This window comes from Pediculus humanus, genomic scaffold (genome assembly GCF_000006295.1).
Source record: "Pediculus humanus corporis 1103172107477 genomic scaffold, whole genome shotgun sequence".
NCBI classification, from domain to species: Eukaryota; Metazoa; Arthropoda; class Insecta; order Psocodea; family Pediculidae; genus Pediculus; species Pediculus humanus.
In genome coordinates this window covers 189246-209219 of record NW_002987095.1, presented here as the reverse complement: position 1 = coordinate 209219, position 19974 = coordinate 189246, and the positions used below count along the sequence as shown (strand labels likewise).

At 33.5% G+C, this 19974-nt stretch overlaps 4 protein-coding genes across 4 annotated transcripts; 3 read left to right on the top strand and 1 right to left on the bottom strand.

Moving 5' to 3' along the window:
• Positions 1-99: 99 nt before the first annotated feature.
• On the top strand, positions 100-875 carry Phum_PHUM131510 (uncharacterized protein; the record flags this gene model as incomplete). The annotated part of the gene is made up of 3 exons (XM_002424442.1): positions 100-364; positions 477-603; positions 704-875. 3 exons carry the CDS (start codon positions 100-102, stop codon positions 873-875), a joined length of 564 nt encoding a protein of 187 aa, XP_002424487.1.
• Positions 876-1087: 212 nt separating this feature from the next.
• Phum_PHUM131500 (lipopolysaccharide-induced transcription factor regulating tumor necrosis factor alpha, putative) lies at positions 1088-2648 on the top strand (the record flags this gene model as incomplete). Its single annotated transcript, XM_002424441.1, has 6 exons — positions 1088-1228; positions 1544-1625; positions 1677-2009; positions 2144-2245; positions 2301-2457; positions 2543-2648. The coding sequence occupies 6 exons, from the start codon at positions 1088-1090 to the stop codon at positions 2646-2648; spliced, it is 921 nt and encodes a 306-aa protein (XP_002424486.1).
• A 219-nt stretch (positions 2649-2867) lies between these two features.
• Positions 2868-5598, top strand: Phum_PHUM131490 (DEAD box ATP-dependent RNA helicase, putative; the record flags this gene model as incomplete). The annotated part of the gene is made up of 8 exons (XM_002424440.1): positions 2868-2972; positions 3103-3663; positions 3750-4021; positions 4129-4326; positions 4418-4562; positions 4666-4847; positions 4950-5290; positions 5393-5598. 8 exons carry the CDS (start codon positions 2868-2870, stop codon positions 5596-5598), a joined length of 2010 nt encoding a protein of 669 aa, XP_002424485.1.
• A 256-nt stretch (positions 5599-5854) lies between these two features.
• Positions 5855-19312, bottom strand: Phum_PHUM131480 (SET domain-containing protein, putative; the record flags this gene model as incomplete). Its single annotated transcript, XM_002424439.1, has 7 exons — positions 5855-5974; positions 6258-6412; positions 6642-6894; positions 8864-9059; positions 18360-18483; positions 18593-19003; positions 19093-19312. The coding sequence occupies 7 exons, from the start codon at positions 19310-19312 to the stop codon at positions 5855-5857; spliced, it is 1479 nt and encodes a 492-aa protein (XP_002424484.1).
• Positions 19313-19974: the final 662 nt, after the last annotated feature.

Genomic DNA, 19974 nt, shown 5'->3' with positions numbered 1-19974 from the left:
TAGATAATATAATTGTAAGTATTATTTATTTACGTTTTATGATTATATGTAAAATATTTAATTAAAATTTATTTATTTTTTACAGAAATATTCTGACAGATGACTACAAACAAAAGTAAAAAAGTCAGATGTTTAGTTTGCAACGAAATTCTAACATATGAGAATGATGACACATCCGTTTTAGTTGATCATTTAAATTTGGAACATTCTGGTTTAGACGTATTTAGATTTTTAGCACATTGTCAAGTATCAAATTCTAAATTAAATCGTAGACCAAGCGAAGAACGTAATTATTCCCTCGAAGGAGGTGATAATTTAAATGAAGAAGGATTTAAAGTATCTCCAAAAACATATAAAACGTCAGGTGTCTTTCGCAACAACAACAACAAAAAATTAATATTTATTTAATGAAATATGTTTTAACATTATTATTTTTAAAAAAAAAAAATTAATTATTATTATTTGTATTGTTACAGTGGAAACATGGACACCAGGTCCACAAAGTGTTATTTGTCCAAAATGTGGAAAAGAAGGACAACCGGTTATAAGAAAACAAAGAAATAGAATGGCGAAAACGCCATTAGGAGCCTTGTGTATGTTGGGGTTCGTTGTCATTTTTTTTTTCTTTTTTTTTCTTTCATAATTATTTTTAAATCAATAAATCATCAAAATCATAATTTTACTTTTTTTTTTTTTTATTAAGGTGCTGGCCGTTTTGTTTTCTTCCATTTTTATTTAGACGTGATCAATATTTAGACCTTCATTGTTCCTGTTGCAAACAATTAATTGGAACTTATGATAAAAGAAAAAGTTGCATGGTCCAAACTGGAAACGCAGGGAGCCACGCATCGTTAAATAAATGCCATTCTAATTAATTAATTTTTTTTTTTTTTTTTTTTTTAATTATCATCGTCTGCTAATGTCAACCATTTTATGTATATATTTTATAATAACAAAACTATTTACTTTTTATAATTTTTATTTTTTTTTTATATTTTATTTATATTTTACCATTTTATTTTTATTATTTTATTTCATAACAAATAATAATAATATAATAATAATAATTGTTAAATATTAAATTGAAATGGATGATGAAAAATCTCGCGAAGGAGATAATAATACGGATAAAAATAAAAAAAAATATGTAAACAAAGAAAATTCTAATAAAACGGAGGAAAAATCGAATTTTATTTTGCGTAAAACAAATTCATTGGAAACGTTAAACGTTAATAAAATACATAAAACAAATTTAATACATAAATCCGATGGACGAGGATCTTCATTTAATATTTCAGGCATGTTTATATTGTTTTTTATATATAAATAATTTTAATTGATGAGTGAACGTTTCGTTTAGGTAAATTTTCTTTTTTTTTTTTTTTTAATTAATTTGAATATTTTTTGATTTCAAGGACCATCCATGAATTATCCATCTTCTTCTTCTATTCAATTAAAATCCGTTATAACAAAAAGCGAAGAAAAATTATCATTTGAAAGTTTTGTTGATATAAATAATAAAAATAATAAAACATCAAATGAGATCAATAGGGAAGATGAACGAGACTTACACGAATCGAATTCATTTTTGACGAGTGAAAATAATCAGTCTATAAAATCAGAAAGTTTAAAAGAATTACGTAATAATAATAATAATAATAATAAAACTACTCCAGTTTCTTATACCGTTTTAAGTACAAAAAGTGTTCAAGACGTTTTAATTAGGGAGACTAATGATAATCCTCCTATTGTGAATATAAAAGATTTATTTCATCTTCCATCCAGCAGCAGCCAATCAACTTCTCATATTATTAGTAATAAAAATGAAACAACAGTAACTGATAGAGTTTCAAGTGAAAATCATCCGACAGATATTGATAATGAACAAATCACAACAGTAACAAATACAAAAGATACTACAACGGGTAGTAGTTCGATACCTCGTACTCAAATTCGAATACTTTCAACTATTAACGTAGATCAACCTGGATCTAGAAGATGTAGTATCGGTCCACCACCATCTTATTCATTTGTAATGAAACAAAAAAAAAAATTTTCTAAGCAGGTAAAGCAAAAAGAGATCATTCAAATCTACTTATTTTCAATAACTAAAATAAATATATTTATTTATAAAAGCCTGAAGTTGTGACAGAAAGGCCACCCCCTCTACCTCCAGCTTATACTGGTGATCAAGATTTATACGCTTCTAGAGAAAATGAAGAATTAAATAGAGTTTGCTTACTTCGTGAGTTTTTTTTTTTTTTTTTGACAATCAATAATAATAATGATTTGTTTTTAAGTTAATTTTTTGTGCTTAGCTAGTTTTGCGGAACCAATTTGGAGATCACATTCTCAACCGGCTTATTGTCCACGATGTGGTATATTAGTTTTAACAACTACCCATGCACATGAATCTGTTGCTACTCATGTGGCAGCTTTAGCACTTTGTCTTTTCGGGTGATTATTTACTACTTGTATTATAAGAAATTTATTTACTACAAAAAAAAACCAAATAAACTTATTATTAAACAAAATTTCTCAGGTGTTGGCCTTGCTGTATTCTTCCTTATTGCATGAACGTGTGTAAAAATACTTATCATTATTGTTCAGTCTGTCAACTTTATCTTGGTTCTTATACTCCATGGTAGAATATTGATTTACAAGTAAGTTATTATTATTATTATTATTATTATTTCTTTATTCCACATAATTTATTTTATGTATATATTTTTTTTTGAAAATTTAAAAATAAAAAGCAATTGCATTTAAAATTAAAATAAAAAAATTATGGCGGCATCGAAGCAGTGTCGTCAGTATTTGTCTAAATCCACGACAAATAACCACGACAAATATTCTGCTCAAGTAAAATGTGCGAGCGTGCATCGGCGTCGCCTAAATTTGATTTAATTAAAACAATTAACGATGGAGACGAAGTTTCTAATTTTTCTGAGGAATCAAACGAAGAAGAAGAAGTAATTAGCTTTTATTTATAATTATTTTAATTAATTAATTATTAATTTAATTTTTAATATAGAATTTAACAGGGTTAGAGTTTCACTGTAACACGTGCGTGCCATATTAATGTAAATGTAAATGTGTTAGTTTCAGCCAAATAAAGAAAAATCAACGGGTAATAAAGAATTCAGCGCTGGTTTTAATTTCGATTCAACCGGAGACTGCAATCAAGATTCTTGGAGTTACATAACGAAATTTGTCAAGAGAACGCCGAAGAGAAAAACCGAAGATAAAATCGAATTGATTAAAAATAAGAAAAAATTATCAGCAGAAAATGGTGAAAATGGTATCAAGGTTGAGAATAGCACAGATGAAGAAGGTGACGATTATTTATCTGATTCAGATTTACAACATGATAACATAAAAATAAAAGAATTGAAAAAATCGAAGAAGAAAAAAACTGAATTGGAGTTTTCCGAAGAAATATCAGAAAATCATGACATAACATCATTTTATCAAATGAATTTATCAAGACCTTTAATGAAAGCAATAGCTGCCATGAATTTTTCTCATCCGACTCCCATACAATGTGCAGCTATACCAGTAGCATTGTTAGGAAGAGATATTTGCGGATGTGCTGCCACAGGTACAGGAAAAACAGCTGCTTACATGCTTCCGATTTTGGAAAGATTGTTATACAAACCGCAGGTAAATTTTAATTTCCTTAATTAACAGTATTCGATAATTTTCTTTTCTTTTTTTTTTTAAATTAATTTTTTACTTATACTTAATAGGGAAGTTTATCGATAACGAGGGTATTGGTATTAGTACCGACTAGAGAATTAGGAGTACAAGTTATACAAGTAGCAAAACAATTATCTAAATTTACCACCATTGAAATCGGTTTGGCAGTCGGTGGTCTCGATGTTAAAGTTCAAGAAGCATTTTTAAGAAAACAACCAGATATAGTCATAGCAACACCTGGAAGATTAATAGATCATTTGAAAAATTCATTAGGTTTTAGTCTTGATAGTATTGAAATTTTAGTTTTGGACGAAGCTGACAGGTGGGTAAAAAAAAAAAAAAAAACAGATTTTCGATAAATTAAAATGAAAAGATTATTCGTTTTTATTAATCGTAATCCACACTAATTATTTTATCGATAAATTACAGAATGTTGGATGAATATTTTGCCGAACAAATGAAAGAAATTGTTAGACAATGTTCGAGAACAAGACAAACAATGTTATTTTCTGCGACTATGACAACAGCTGTCGAAGATTTGGCAAGCGTTTCCCTTAGTAATCCGGTTAAGATATTTGTCGACAGTAATCAAAGCGTTACAAATAATTTGAGGCAGGAATTTATAAGGTAAGTACACACAATTACAAACGAAATTATTACTGTTTGTTTAAAATTATTAATGATAATAATAATAAAATTATGTTTTTGTTTTGTTTAGGATAAGAAAAGGACGAGAGGGTGATAAAGAAGCAGTTTTAGCTGCTTTGGTTCGTAGAACATTTCGAGCAAATTGCATTATATTTGTCGCAACAAAAAGTCAAGCGCATAAACTTCGAATACTTTTAGGATTTTTAAACATGAAGGTAAATGTTTTTATTAGATTTAAGGTTAAAATGTCGCATGAAAAGTTTTATGTTTACGTTTCCACGTGCGATGATGATAACAAATGATTATTTTGTTATTCAGGCTGGAGAATTACACGGGAATTTAAGGCAACCGGAACGACTTGACACGCTTAAAAGGTTTAAAAATGGAGAATTAGATATACTCGTGGCGACGGATGTTGCAGCCAGAGGTTTGGACATATCCGGTGTTAAAACCGTCATCAATTACGATTTGCCCATGACTTTTGAACATTACATTCACAGGTGAGGTTTACGATTGTGTTAAATGAAAATCGTGAAATGTTAACGTCGTCGTTTTTGCACGGTTAAAAAAAACTTTAATTTTTTTTTTTATTATTTTTTCAGAGTTGGTAGAACTGCAAGAGCCGGACGTAGCGGAATATCCGTTTCTCTTGCTTGCGAATCCGAGAGGAAATTAGTCAAGGAAATTGTTAAAAAAGCAGAAAGACCCGTCAAATCGAGAATAATACCACCGCAAATATTATTGAAATATAAGAAAAAAGTCGAAGAACTCGGAGAAGACGTGGATAAAGTTTTGAAAGAAGAATTGGAAGAGAGATTGTTGCAAAAAGCGGAAATGCAAATGAATGCGATGGAAAAAAAATTAAAATCGAATGATAACAACAACGACTACGATAAGACGAGAGAATGGTTTCAAACGAAGAAACAAAGAAGCGATGAAAAAAGTAATTGTGATAATTTATATGATGAAACTCAATCCCCCCACTTCCCCCCACCACAGGGCTCAATTTATACTAATTATTAATTTTTATTTTTATTTGTTTTAGGAAAATTGAAAAAAAAACGTGAAACGGAAGTCGAAAAGAACAACAAAGTTAAAAAACAAATTGGAAAGGGTAAAAGGAAAAAGAAGGAAAAAATTTTACCGCCCCGTAAACCCCCCAAAAAAGGATTCAAAACCTCAGGGGGGAATAAAAGAAATGAAAGGGATTCGACGAAGAAGAAAAAAGGGAAAAGGAGCGTTTTCGATTAAAATTAATCTCTCTTAATCCGAACGGATTAATCAAGTTTGGGATCGCAAATTATTATCATCAAGGCGGAAAAAAATTTATTGATTCAAGTGTCATCGATTAATTGATTGATTGATTTATTGATTATTGATTATTATTATTACAAAAACATTGATTCAAGTACAGTTTTCTTGTAAAAGGAGAAAAAAGACAGTAACAAAAAACAACAAAAACAAAACAAAACAAAAAAAGTTAAGTGAAGTGAAGTGAAAAATATCATCAGCATTTGATTCTTTGTTGCACGTAGAAGAGGATAGAAGAAAGAAATTTTTTTTCACATTTCAATTGTGCTCGTACCAAACGACGACACTCCGTTGAATTTGAATCTTCAACCCGAACCTGAAATGAAGAAAAAAAAAGGATAAATTTTTTGGAACGTTACTACTACGCGTGTACGATGGATGATGATCACATTAGGATTTTTTTTTTTTTTGGACGAAATACATCAAAAAGAAGAAAGAAGAAGAAGAAGAAGAAATGGAAGGATTGATGTGGAAGGAAGGAAGGAAGGAAAGAAGAAATGGAATTTTTTCGAGGTAGATGGATGGATATTGTCACGTTCGGAAAACGATCAATCAGTCAATCAATCAATCAATCATTCACAATTTTCTTTTTGGACTACCTCGACTTCGTCGCCTTTATACGTTTTCAATAGTAAATTAATCCGATCGTAAAGGAAATTCCAAACTTTTGATTCGATTTTAGTATCTAAAGCGCAATCCTTCCACATCAAATCGGATAAACGACTCGAATGTGACTTCCAATGATTTAAATTTTCTAAAAAAGAACAACAAATCAAAGTTAATTGCAATCAACGACGCGTTATGGACGTTCTTCGAGATGCAATGGAAAGGAAAAATGAAGAAAATGATGAAAACAACATCGTCAAAAATCGTTATCAAAAACTTTTTATTTTAAAAATGCATCAAGGATTTGAAACAAAAAAAAAAAAAAAAAAAAAGAAAAGTTCCAAAGTCGTCCGTCATCAATCAATCAATCAACTCACCGACGTCCATGTTGAAGATTCTTAAAAAAGCCAAAAGATTTTCTCTCACTGGTTCGGAACCTGAATACAAATAAAAATCACCAGAGTCTGGTATACCGAGATCTTTCAACAACTCGCATCTCAATCCGTGTAATTTATCAGATTTGGATATGCCCAAACGGAGCCGAAAACTGTCGTGGGGATTTTCATCGTAAACGAAACCGTTGTGTACTAAAAAATCAGAATTGGATCTTTCGCCGTAAAATATGAGAACCTAAAAATATACAACAAGATGAAGATGAAGAAGAAGAAGAAGATGGAAGATAGAAGACGACGTATCCAACTCCTTGGAGGCCAGGAAAATATAAGACGTGTAAAATATGAAGACCTGAAAAATATACAAGAAGAAGAAAAAAAAAAGAAGAGAGAAGAAAAGTCAAAGAAGAAAAAGAAGAGAGAAGAAAAGTCAAAGAAGAAAAAGAAGAGAGAAGAGAGAAGAAAAGTAAAAAGAAGAAGAGAGAAGAGAGAAGAAAAGTAAAAAGAAGAAGAGAGAAGAGAGAAGAAAAGTAAAAAGAAGAAGAGAGAAGAGAGAAGAAAAAGAAGAAGAAGAAGATGAAAGATAGAAGATGACGTATCCAACTCCTTGGAGGCTAGGAGTATATAAGACGAGTAAAATATGAAGACCTGAAAAATATACAAGATGAAGAAGAGAAAAGAAAAAGAAAAGAAGAAAAGAAGAAGAGAGAAGAAAAGTAAAAGAAGAAGAAGAGAGAAGAAAGAAGAAAAGTAAAAGAAGAAGAAGAAGAGAGAAGAAAGAAGAAAAGTAAAAGAAGAAGAAGAAGAAGAGAGAAGAAAGAAGAAAAGTAAAAGAAGAAGAAGAGAGAAGAAAGAAGAAAAGTAAAAGAAGAAGAAGAAGAAGAGAGAAGAAAGAAGAAAAGTAAAAGAAGAAGAAGAAGAAGAGAGAAGAAAGAAGAAAAGTAAAAGAAGAAGAAGAAGAGAGAAGAAAGAAGAAAAGTAAAAGAAGAAGAAGAAGAGAGAAGAAAGAAGAAAAGTAAAAGAAGAAGAAGAAGAGAGAAGAAAGAAGAAAAGTAAAAGAAGAAGAAGAAGAGAGAAGAAAGAAGAAAAGTAAAAGAAGAAGAAGAAGAGAGAAGAGGGGGAGGGGGAGAAGAGAAGAGAGAAGAGGGGGGAGGGGGAGAAGAGAAGAGAGAAGAGAGGGGAGGGGGGAGAAGAGAAGAGAGAAGAGAGGGGAGGGGGGAGAAGAGAAGAGGGGGAGGGGGAGAAGAAAAGAAAAAAGGGAGGGGGAGGGAGAAGAGAAGAAGAGGAAGAGGAGGCGGGAGTGGAGGTGGTGGTGTACTGGTGGAGTCCAGGGATGTAGGGGTAGGAGGACAGGGACGGTTCTAGAATTGGGTTTCCCACGTCGACTAGGGCTTACGCGTACGATTTCCCCAACCGTAATGATCCGGCCTCCTTCATAACGCGTTGCCGATTGCATTGCTCTCCTCCTTGTCTCAGGAGCAATGCAACCGGCAAGGACCCCCCCCCCCCGAGCCCCATTCCGAATTCTATTCTGAATGGGGCTCGGTAAAATCTCTCTCCCCCGTTATTATTACCGTTATCTCTCCTTCCTTTCTTTCGAACTATTATTTTAATTATACTTTCGTATTGAAAAATGTCTAATTTGATTTTTTAAAGCGTTCCCTTCTTTCGACGTTCGTAGCAAATGTAGCAGCGGCGGCGGCGATAGCGAGGAATACAACGACGACCACGGCGGCGGCAGCGACGACGACGACGACAACGAATTTGAATTTTTTTCACGCAAAACGATTTCAATTTATGTTTCAATTAAAAATAAATTAATTTAAAAAAAATTTCACGCGTTTTCGATTTTTAAGTATTAAAAAAAAAAAAAAAAAAAAAAAACCTTTTAATTCTTTTTTGCCCCCCCCCCCCCCCCATTTGTGTCACTCACGCGTTTATCGAGCATGAAATTATTAAGACTTTCCCATTTCGAATACGCTACTAATGACTTTTCTTTTCTTTTCCCCTCCCCTCCCCCCTCCCCAGAAAACCGATTTCCGAAGAGAACCGCCGTTTAACCGTTTCACACGATTCGCACGTTCGCGACCGGTCGTGCCCCCCCCTTTTTTTTTTTTTTTTTTTTTTTTTATACCGCTTCGACATAACCGAATGGAGAGATCGGGGGAGAGAGAGAGAGAGAGAAAGAGATATATATTCTATCTTACTTGTTCGCCTTTTTTGAATGGTTTGCACGCCAAACATTCGCTCCTATCAACTTTATACTGAGTCGAAAGATAACCGTTCGTGTGATTGCACATGTCCCAAAGTGGTATGAGACCGTTTATGCCATTTTCGACATCGTTTGACGTTGATGATGATGGTATGAAATTCTGCCTCGTCATGACGGTCGACACAGCCCATCTGCAAGAAAAAAATAAATAAAATAAAATAAATAAATACAAAAAAAATAAACAAACAAAAAATGAAAGAGGGAAAGAGAAAGAGAGAGAGAGAGAAAAAGTTTTTTTCTTTTCCTTTTTCCTTCCTTCTCTCTCTCCCCCCTATCTCTCCTCTATTCGATCCGAAAGTGGCTTTTAATGGTAACAAAAAAAACAATAATAATAATAATAATGTGAAATTTCCCTTTTGAAAAGGTAAATAAAAATGGATGACGGAGCGAAAATAAAATTTAAATTAATATGAAAAATTGAGACGACGCATTTTGCGACAAATCTTCTCGTCTCATTTTGTCATTACCCCCCCCTCCCCCCAAGAAAACCGTCGTCCTGATGACCGGTGACGATCGACGTGGGTACAGGAGGGAGGGAAAAACCACTTCCGGTAATTGTAACGCACCCGTCGGTAAATCGCGAAGAGTAAACCGTTTGACAAAAGGTTTTTTTCCTCCGAGTTTTTAACGTGGCATCAGAAAATACACCCGACGTACGTTTTCCGAACGTGTTATATTAAAAAAAAAAAAAAAAAAAGTGCGAAGTGTACAAAGACGAACGCCATAATCAAATACGAATGATTTGATAATATATATATTAAATACATTTGATAAAGATATTAACGGTTATTTTTTATCATTACCCTTCTCCCTCCCTCCCTCCCCCCTCTTCCTACTCCTCCTCCTAGTCCCGAAAAGGTAAAATGATGACGTAAGCAGCAATGTAATACGATAATACCCAAACCGACTACAAAGTGTAGCGTAAAAAAAATTTTCCTTTTTTGGATTAAAAAAAAAAAAAACAAAAGGAAAAGTCACCGACCTGCAAACGATTAAATCCGAACGCATCGAGCCCCCCCCTTTCCCCCCGAGAAAATTCTCCCCAAGTTCGCCGGAAAAAAATCAAATTTTCAAAACCGGAAATGAACTCTCCCGACGGATAAAACCATTTCAATTTTTCGCATAAGCTAAACACGTCACGCGTTTTCCATCATCCCCCGAACGCTTCGTTTTTCGTAAAAAGCGTTCGCCGAACGTTTCCACCATTAAATGACAAAAATAAAAAATTAAAAAACCGAAAATTGATTTCGTCCTACATTATCAGGCGCGTAACTAGTCGTAAAAAAAAAAGAAAAGTGAACGTTTACGTTTAATTTATTATTATTATTATTATTGAATTAAATGTAGTGCGTGATGGTGTGTGTGTGTGCGTGCGAGTGTGTTTGCAAACTTTCTTTTACGAGTCGGTCGGTCGGTTGGTCGTGATGGTGAAGGTGGCGGCGGCGGCGGCGGCGGTGGTCGGTAGGTTGGTTGGTTGGTCGGTTGGTCGGCAGGTACGAACCTAGAGGAGGTTGATCAGTCAATGTCAGGGATTCGATAGAGTGCGAAAGAGTTTTTTTGCGGTGCGCGAATGGTGGTGGTGTATCCACGACTACGAAAATATTTTTACGGACTTTTTTTTTTTTTTTTTTGCTTTCTTTCGGGCCTTTTTCCGGTTCCGGTTTTTTTTTTTGGATTCCTTAAAGAAGAGGGAGAAGAGAGAGAAGAGGGAAAAGAAGAAGAAGAAAGAAACCCAACATTTAAAAAAAAAAAAAAAAGTAAGTTGCGACGCGCGAATCGTAATAATAATAATAATAATTTGTTCGCGATTTATTCCCTACAACTTTTATAGCGAAAAAATTTTTTAAAAAATTACTATTACTATATATATAGCGCTATAAATAATAATAATAATAATAATAATAAAAATTGGAAAGTGAGCGAGATCGTTAATTATTATGCAAGAAGCATACTTAGATATAATAATAATAATAATATTAAAAACTTTAAATTTATTTAAAAATTTATTTATAAATATTTCATTTCGACCGAGAAATTTTATAGCGAATAATAATAATGATAATGATAATAATAATAATAATAAATTTTGTTGCCGGAATTATTAAAAAAAAAAAAAAAAATTTTCACTGTAATTACAACAACAACAACAACAACAACAACAAACAACAAACAACTCAAATAATAATTCACGAATCGATGATGATTATGATGATGATGATGATGTTAATGATTTTTATTCGAACGCGGATTTTATTTAATTATAGCGCTATATTTTCAAATCTTTATTCTTTTATTTTTCGCTATAAAGGATTTTAAATTAACGAAAAGTAAAAATTAATTTTTTTCCCCTTTTTTCCGTTTCCCCTTCCCTTTTCTTCCCCCTCCCCACCCCCTCTCTCTCTTTATAGACTATATAGAAAAAAAGAAGCATTTATAATATTATTTATAGCGGCGTTCGTTTCTCTCGTTATGCAAATGTTAATTTCGTATATTCATTAAATTAATAACGTCGTCATGAATAAAGAAAATGAAAAATTTTTATTTATAGTGCGCGTGAGTGCGTGTCGTTAGAATTATAGCCGTGGCAGTAGTAGTAGTAGTAGTAGTAGTGGTAGTAGTGGCAGTAGTAGCAATACTCTAATGAAATTTTCGACTTAATTTAAAATCCATTAATAAAAATCAATCCGCGAAATCATTTCTTTCTTTAATTTATTTATAGCGCTATATTTTATTTTTTTTTTTAAAGTGCCGCGCGAACCGCGACCTGATTGGGAAAAAAAAAACAAAAAGAAAATAATAATAATAATAATAATAATAATAATAATAGTAAGAATAATAATTTTGTGATCGTTTCGTCAATTTCCTCCTCCCCCGTCCCCCTCCCCCCGTTTATAGCGTTGAACGACTAGAAATTTATAGCGCGTCTGATTGTTTAGAGAAGGCGAAAGAAAATCAAGAGAAGAATAAGAAATAGATACGAAGTAACGAAAAACAAAAACGAAAATTCCGAAAACTTTTTCTTTTTTTGGCAAAACGACGGAAACGATAGATCGATCGATTGATCGATCAATCGATCAACTCTCGACTTTAACGCATACCCGTCATCAAGTATTAATCGATTCGTATAATCGTCACCTTTGACGCTATATTGAAAAAATAAAAAAAAAAAAACGAAAACAAATCAAAAAAAAAAAAAAAAAACTTTCACGAATCGTATCGAATCGTTCGAGATCGAGATATACATTTTTAGTATTTTCTTTTCGATTTTATATATAAAAAAATAATAATGAGACGATACCAATCGTAGATTTTCGAAAGTCGAACGTGAATAATCGATTCCATCGAGTGTTGAATCTTTTTATATTATATTATCCTAGTTGCAATCGAATCAATCCGTTTTTTTTTTTTTTTTTCGAAAGTTAATTTCATTCTCGTTATTAAGATGAAAATTTTTAGCGTGCGATGCTACCGAGTTAGCTCCTTCATTCATTCATTCATTCATTCAATCAATCAATCAATCATTCCTTACCGCAATAAACAAATTATTGGTAAAAACGCGAATCATCTCGTAAATTACTTTCGATCGATTTTAAACTTCGCGTGTGTCGACATTTTCCCGTCGCGTGTGTGTTCCCGAGGGAATTGAGAATTAGAGAAAAGGATGCAAGAGAAAGAAATTTCAGAGAGTAAAGAATCCGCTACGCGGGGGGGGGAAAGAGAGAGAGAGAGAGAGAGAGAGAGAGACAAAACATATGATTAATAATTTTTTCTTTTCATTTCATTTTAAACTGCTTTTTTGCATGAGAAAATGCAATAAATTAAAAAAAAAAAAAAAACGCGGGAAACGAAGCAAACGAACAAAAAAGTAAATTTCGCACGCGCACGCGCACACCCAGAAAAATTAAAAAAAAACTTGAAAATGACGGGTTTTCTAGCATTCGGTCAAAGTTTTTTGTCGATTTGATGAAAGTAAGCCTCGAGAAATTACAAAAAAAAAAAAACAATGATCAGGAAGAAAACAAATGGTAATTTTCGGAATTGTTCCTTCTCCCCTTCCCCCTTTTCCACTCCTTCGACGTGAAAACCTGTTATCATCCCCCCACCACCGTCATCATTTTCCGCCCCCACCCAGCCACGCCTATTCGAAATAATCTTAAAACATGTAAAGTTCGTCGACCCGTTTGATAAAAAACGTCATCTCCCATCTTTTTTTTTTTCGCCTTCTTATCACTATTCTACCCCCTTCAACCCCCCTTCATATCTTTCAATAAATGATCGCGCGCGCGCGGGGGGGGGGGTAAAAATCCAAACGAAAAAAAAAATTTTTTTTTTAAATTTTCGAATCATTCGAGAAACGCGAATCAAGGCGAAAAAAATTCCGAATCATGCGAACAATGAACGGATCAAAAGTAAAATCCTGAGAACCAAAAGAAAGAAAGAAAGAAAGAAAAAAAGAAAAAAAAAGTTCAATTGTAGATTTCGCGACGTGGAATTAACCGAAAAATAAACAAATAAATAAATAAACGTAATGATTGTAATTTCCCCACCCCCTCTTCCTTCCCTCCTCCTCCCCCAACAAACAACAACAACAACAACAACAACAACTTCGAATTCCGATCTTTAATAAAAAAAAAAAAAAAAAAAAAAAAAAAAAATTTCTCGAACAATAAATAATATCGATAATTTTTTTTTTTTACAAAACGAGAGAGAGAGAGACAGAGAGAGAGAGAGAGAGAGAGAGAGAGAGAGAGAGAGATAGAGAGATAGAGAGAGAGAGAGAGAGAGAGAGAGAAGAGAGAGACGAGTTTTATTAAATTACGCAATTCCTACCAAAAAAAAAAAAAAAATCGATATAAAGGGGGGGGGGGAAAGGGGGGAGCATCGTATTTGATGACGTAATAAAAAATCGATTAATGTCATAAAAGGCAAAAAAAAAAAAAAAACAACCACAACAGATACAATCTCCGTTCGAAACGTACTCGTAATAAACGTAACGACAAATTTTTTTTTTCCGTAAAACCTGAAAATTAATTTCCAAAGAGAGAGAAAGAGAGAGAGAGAATGGGAGGAAAAGAGAGAGAGAGAGAATGGGAGGAAGAGAGAGAGAGAGAAAGAAGACAATTTAAATACCGCAGGCATTACACACCTCTGTCATCAAAGTTTATTTTTTCTTACGTATATACCTGGCAGGCACGCGAAATCGAAATCGGACGAAACGACGATGGGCAACAACAACAACAACAACAACAACACCTGTCACTCCTGATTACGATGCGTGACGACGACAACAACAAACAAGTAAAAAAAAAAGTAAAAAAGTAAAAAAAATAGTGAGAGTGAGCAGACATTTGGTTAGCCCTAGAAAATGACCTACTAAATGAGGAATAGATTTATTGCCAACATTAACTTTTTTTTTACTCCAACATTCACATTTCTAATGCGAAATCCATAAAAAAAATTTTTTTTTCTCATGTTGTAACACCGAACCTAAATCTTTTTTTACACCGAGAATGGTAAAAATAACAAAAATGGCGAAAAACCAAAGAGGCGTACCTCGTAGTGATCGGAGGGGAAAAAAAAAAAAATGATAATTAATAAAATCTCAACGATGAAAAAAAAAAAAACTTTCTTTTTTTTTTCTCTTTAACGATCATCATTATTGGACTCGACAAATCGTTAATTACCTAATTACAATAATAATAATAATAATAATAATGATGATGATAAATCTTTGAACTTGAAATGAAATGATCGTTTTTTTCTTTTCAGATGTTTGGAAATATTATGAAAATTTATTTTCTCATCATTGTGGCTTTTCCTTTCACGGGAAAATCTCAAAGTTTGCATCGTGAACACGACAATAACGTTCGCGTGACATCGTTCGGTGTGAAAAACGTTTTGATACCGTCCCCCTCCTCCTCCTCCTCCTCTTCTTCATCCGACGATGCAAGAGAAAATGGAAACGCGTACGGGGTTACGTACAACGTGCGTAAAATAACGCAGGGAAATCCGTATCAAAGATACCCGAACGGGTACGAGCAACAGAGTTTCAAGCCTGTGATAAATCCGAGCGTTACGGGTGGACAACACGTGATTAATCGGTCGGTACCGAGGACGGCAATACAATACCACAGTCAAACTTATGCCGATTACGAAACGGCAACGCGAGAAACTCTGATAATGCCGCAAGCGATTGATAAAATTCAAAAATTTCCACCATTTCAAAATGGTGGGAAAAAAATCAGGACGCGAGTTGTCATGAAGAGGAGGAGACCCGAACGAACGAAATCACCGTCGGACGAACAAAATTTAAAAAATACGAGAGCGGCGTCGGCATATCATACCGTACCGACGGGGTCAACGAATTTGCTACACGGAGGAGCCGTGATACCCGCCGAAGCAGTACCCGCGATTCATAAAAGAATCCAAGAAGGAAATTCAATGCAACGTCAATCGGATGGAAATCCGATGACGATAACGACGGAAAAACTTTCGACTTTAAATCTTAAAACCTTTTTAAAACAACAAACGGAAACTTTGAGCCTGAGCGAACTACTGCAAACTCAAAACCTTTCCCTGGCAGATTTACTAAGAGGCAACACGGATGCATCGGTCATATTCAACGGAAGGCAAACTGCACCCGTAACGCAATCCGTATCGAGCCCCAATTATTACCTTCCGAGTAACGTAAAAGAAACTTACGAGCCTTTCGAACAAGATCGGGAAATCCTTAAAACGACGGCATCGTCCGTATCGAAAACGAACGAGAAAAGGATGCAACCTTTTGGTAAAGGAATCTTTCAAAGGAAACAATTCAAAAACAAAATACAAACACTTCAGCCTAAGGCTCCCGCGGATTCTACGGAAGGGAAAACGACAACCGTTCGAAATTGGCAACCCTTTAGACCGGCCGGATTAACTCCTCAAGAAAGGAAAAACGAACTCCAAGCTAAATTAAAAAATTACCAGAGGAGAAATCAGGTGACGACGACGACGACGACGACAGGTGAACCGGAAGTTTCTAGCAATACGATTTTTAAAGAAAATTTTGATATTTCTTCTTCGGCGTCGGCGGCGACGACGACGACGTCGACGTCGACGATGCCCCCCGTGGCAATTTATAACAATCCACAGATTCCGATTCAAAAGAAAAGAATCATACCCTTTAAAAGTTCCAACAATCCCGCTTTGCCTCTCATCATACCGGAAAGAAAACCGGAAGTCGCGTTGGAAAAATTCGCCGCGAAAATCAATTACTATCAACCGAATGACGTTTGGACGACGGAAAATTCGAAAATCGACACTCTGAAAATAACGACCGGACGTGACGAACATCCGTTCGAAAACACCCGCGAAAAATCATACGAAATGACTTTCGGAACATCGACGACGCAACGATACGATTACGTCGATTCGTCAACGGAAATCATTTTCCGGGAAAACGAACCCGTTGACGAACTCATCGAACTCATAAGGTCGGAACAAAACGCCAAAGCTTTGCAAAAAATCTTGGATTCGAGAAACATGACGCTCCGAGAGATCTTGGACAATCGTGAAAAATCAACCGTTCAGAGCAACATTGAAGAACTTTTTTCCAACCGGGAAAAGAAAAGAGTTTTCAGCACTCAAACGACCATCATTTTCGGTAGCCTCCCACATTTCTACGCTCCGCATCCGAATCGGTTTAAGTCATTGAAAGGCGCGGAATACGAAGAGTTGTACGCGGACGAAAGCGCTCCGAACGTCGGCAAAATAGACGTGGCAGGAAGAGAACCCAGGTTTTATAATTCGCCCTCTTCAGTTTCATCTTCCAACGAAAAATCAATACTCAATTTCAAACCCGACGATCTCACTGCGGACACGTCAAACACGGAAAATCTTGCTCTGTGGAAACTATCCGAAAAATCCTTCGTTTACGGAAATCCCTTAGCCCCCGAAAATCCGCCGACGGTAAACGTTAATAATAATAATAATAATAATAATAAAAACGAAACGAAAAAAGATAAAAATTATAAAATCACGACCCCGGCGGAAGATGATGATGATGATGATGACATCATCCTACTAGAAACGCTTCACAAAAACAAGAAAAACATCAACAGACATTTCGATTTCGATTCGGGTGACCTAAATAAAGAACGAGAACCGAAAATAAAAGAAGAAGGAAAAGACGACGAAGATGTTGAAAAATCCAACAAAATTCCTCCGGCTGTCAAATCCGCGATAATTGCAAGCGGCGTCGTCATGGGCATCGCATTATTCGTATTCGTCGCCATTTTTGCCGCGTGCGGTTGGAGACAGAGAAAAATTCATTTGAAATCCTCTCCCTCCATACTCTCGGACTCATTGAGTAGAAATAAAAACAAAAGGACGAAAAGCGGGGAAATTCCGAGTTCGGTCAATTTTAAAAAAACGTCGGATTTCGATAATGATGATTGTGATGATGATGGCGGAAGCGAATCGGGTACGAGTTTCGCCGGAAGTTACCTATGGAGCACGTTTAAAAACACGTTCACGAGTCGAGCGAGCACGTTGAAAACGAGACTGGCAAAAGATGAAAAGGAAACGCTCGGGAAAAAATCAAAAAATAATTTGGGTAACAGGTATTCGAAAGGTTTTTACGTTAAAAACAACGACGACAACGACGACATACTTCGACAAAAAATCGACAAAGGGAGAAACGTGATAAACACGAGTTTGAGATTTAACAGAACGAGAAACAAAGACGATATCGATTATTTCTAAGTCGAAAATTTCCCCCCCCCCTTTTTATTCCTCCTCCTCCCCCCCACTAACCGATCAAATGTGCATATGTGTATTTATCTTATTTATTTAAATGAATAATAAAAAATAAACAAACCTGTCAGTATTACCAAAAAAAAAAATAAGGAAATAGTGATAGTGATAGTGATAGTGTTAATAATAATAATAATAATAAATAAAATAATAAATAAAATAATAATGATGATGATGATGATAAAACGTTACTTACTGTTAATGTAGTAAACACTTGTCATATTTTCATTTTGAGAAAGTAATAAAATATATGTATTATTACTATCATTATTAATAATGTTGATTTTGTAACTTTTTCCCCTCCTCGCCCCCTCCCCTCCCCTCCCCTGCGAATTAATCACGTTTGAAAAATAAATAAAAAAAAAAAAAAAAACGACGCGTTCAAATTTTATCATATGATCGTGACGACGACGGCAACGACGATATTATTATTATTATTATTACGTAATAAAACGAGAGTAATAAATATAAATAAAAATATTTCCGGAGCACGAGTATTCAAATGTTTCTTTTTTTTTTACTTTCCCCTCCCCCTCCCCCCTTTTTTTTTTTTAAAAAATTAACATGTGGTAAATGGCTTGGGGATCAAAGGATAAATTTATCGATAAGTTTTAGTGTAAAAGTCGACAACTCACCTGTACAATTGATAAGTGAATACGTTTCTTAGTATAAGACTAGCTTCATCGTTCGAATTTTGAAATAAATTATTAAAATAAGCATATTGACGAGCAATGTTTTTGCAATGTTTTGTAGCCATTTCTAAAATCAAATAAAAAAAAAAAAAAAAAAAGCAAAATCACCAATCAATCAATATAAAAGAATGACGTAATGAAAAACTTTAATCGATTCATAGTTTGAACTCGCTTACCAAATGTCGGAGAGTTTTTCATTTCTAAAAAATCATTCAAATCGAAGTATAAAACAGTGTTATAATCCGAAGGTAAAGATGAAATGTAGTGATGCCAAAAACTATTTTCATTTTTCACATGTTCCAAAATGAGAAATAATGCCAGAGCAACATTTCCCATATTTTTCAAAATGGGATTGTTCTCGTATAAATACTTCAATGGAGAAACTTTGACGTTGTCCAGAGTCATCATGACATTTTTAGGTATTGCGCATATCAATTCGCTTTCTTCGAGATCTTTTGCCGCTTCCAACCCGTACCCCATTTCATTGAAATGTTTTATAGTTACATTATCGGCAACACCACCATTTTCTTTAATCCACGATATCAAATTGGAAAAGTGATCTTCTCTATTTTTCTTCGCAATGAAATCTTAAATGTTAAAAATTATGTTAGTCATTTAAAAATGTTAAAACATTAATTGTACATAACACAAAGTATTAGTTAAAGTTTTTTGTCACCTGGCTCAATTTCTTGAACTTTATTAAGAAGTTTGGTTACTTCCACATGGTCTTCCCATTTATATTTTCCATCAGAAGGCACTTGACTAGTGATTTTTAATATCTTTTTTACAACATCGTTGACTTCATTTCTTTTTAACGGGGACAATTTTTTGAATGAATTCTTTTCGTTGGCATTGCTAATATTATTTTTTGATTTCTTGTTATTTTTTCTACCCATTGATTTTAATTTACGTATATATATTTCTATTATTTATTTAAACCTAAAAAAATATACATAACTTCAATAAAATCTTCGAATCAAAAAATTAATTACGTGACAAAATTTTTTTTTTTTTAAAGTCACCTTTAAATGCAAATGCCGACTTTTAAAAATTAAAAACTTTATATTTATACATTTAAAATAATAATAATAATAAATAAAGATGATCGATTCACTTTTATTAATGCGATATAATTATTTATTTAAATTAAAAATTTTTTTTAAATTACTTTTAAAATTATACCTATAAAGTAGATTTTTTTTTTTTAATTATCCTCATGGTGAAATATCCTATCAAATTTCATGCATAGAGTGACAACTTGTTTATCTAAAACCACGACGTTTTAAATAACTAACAAGTAATGGCAACAAAACGTCAAAGTAAAAAACGTTCATTTTGAGTATTATTTGTCTAATTACGTCATATCATTTTATATTTGTAATTTTTATTTTGCAAAATGTAAAATATTTTGAAAAAAAAAAAAAAAGAAAGAAAATTTGAGCTTTTCATACAATATATAAACATATTGCTACTTTTTTTTTTTTTAAATTCTATAATGAATGTAGTTGAATTTAGTAAAAATAAAAAATTATCTTTTTTATAAAATAAATTTTTAATG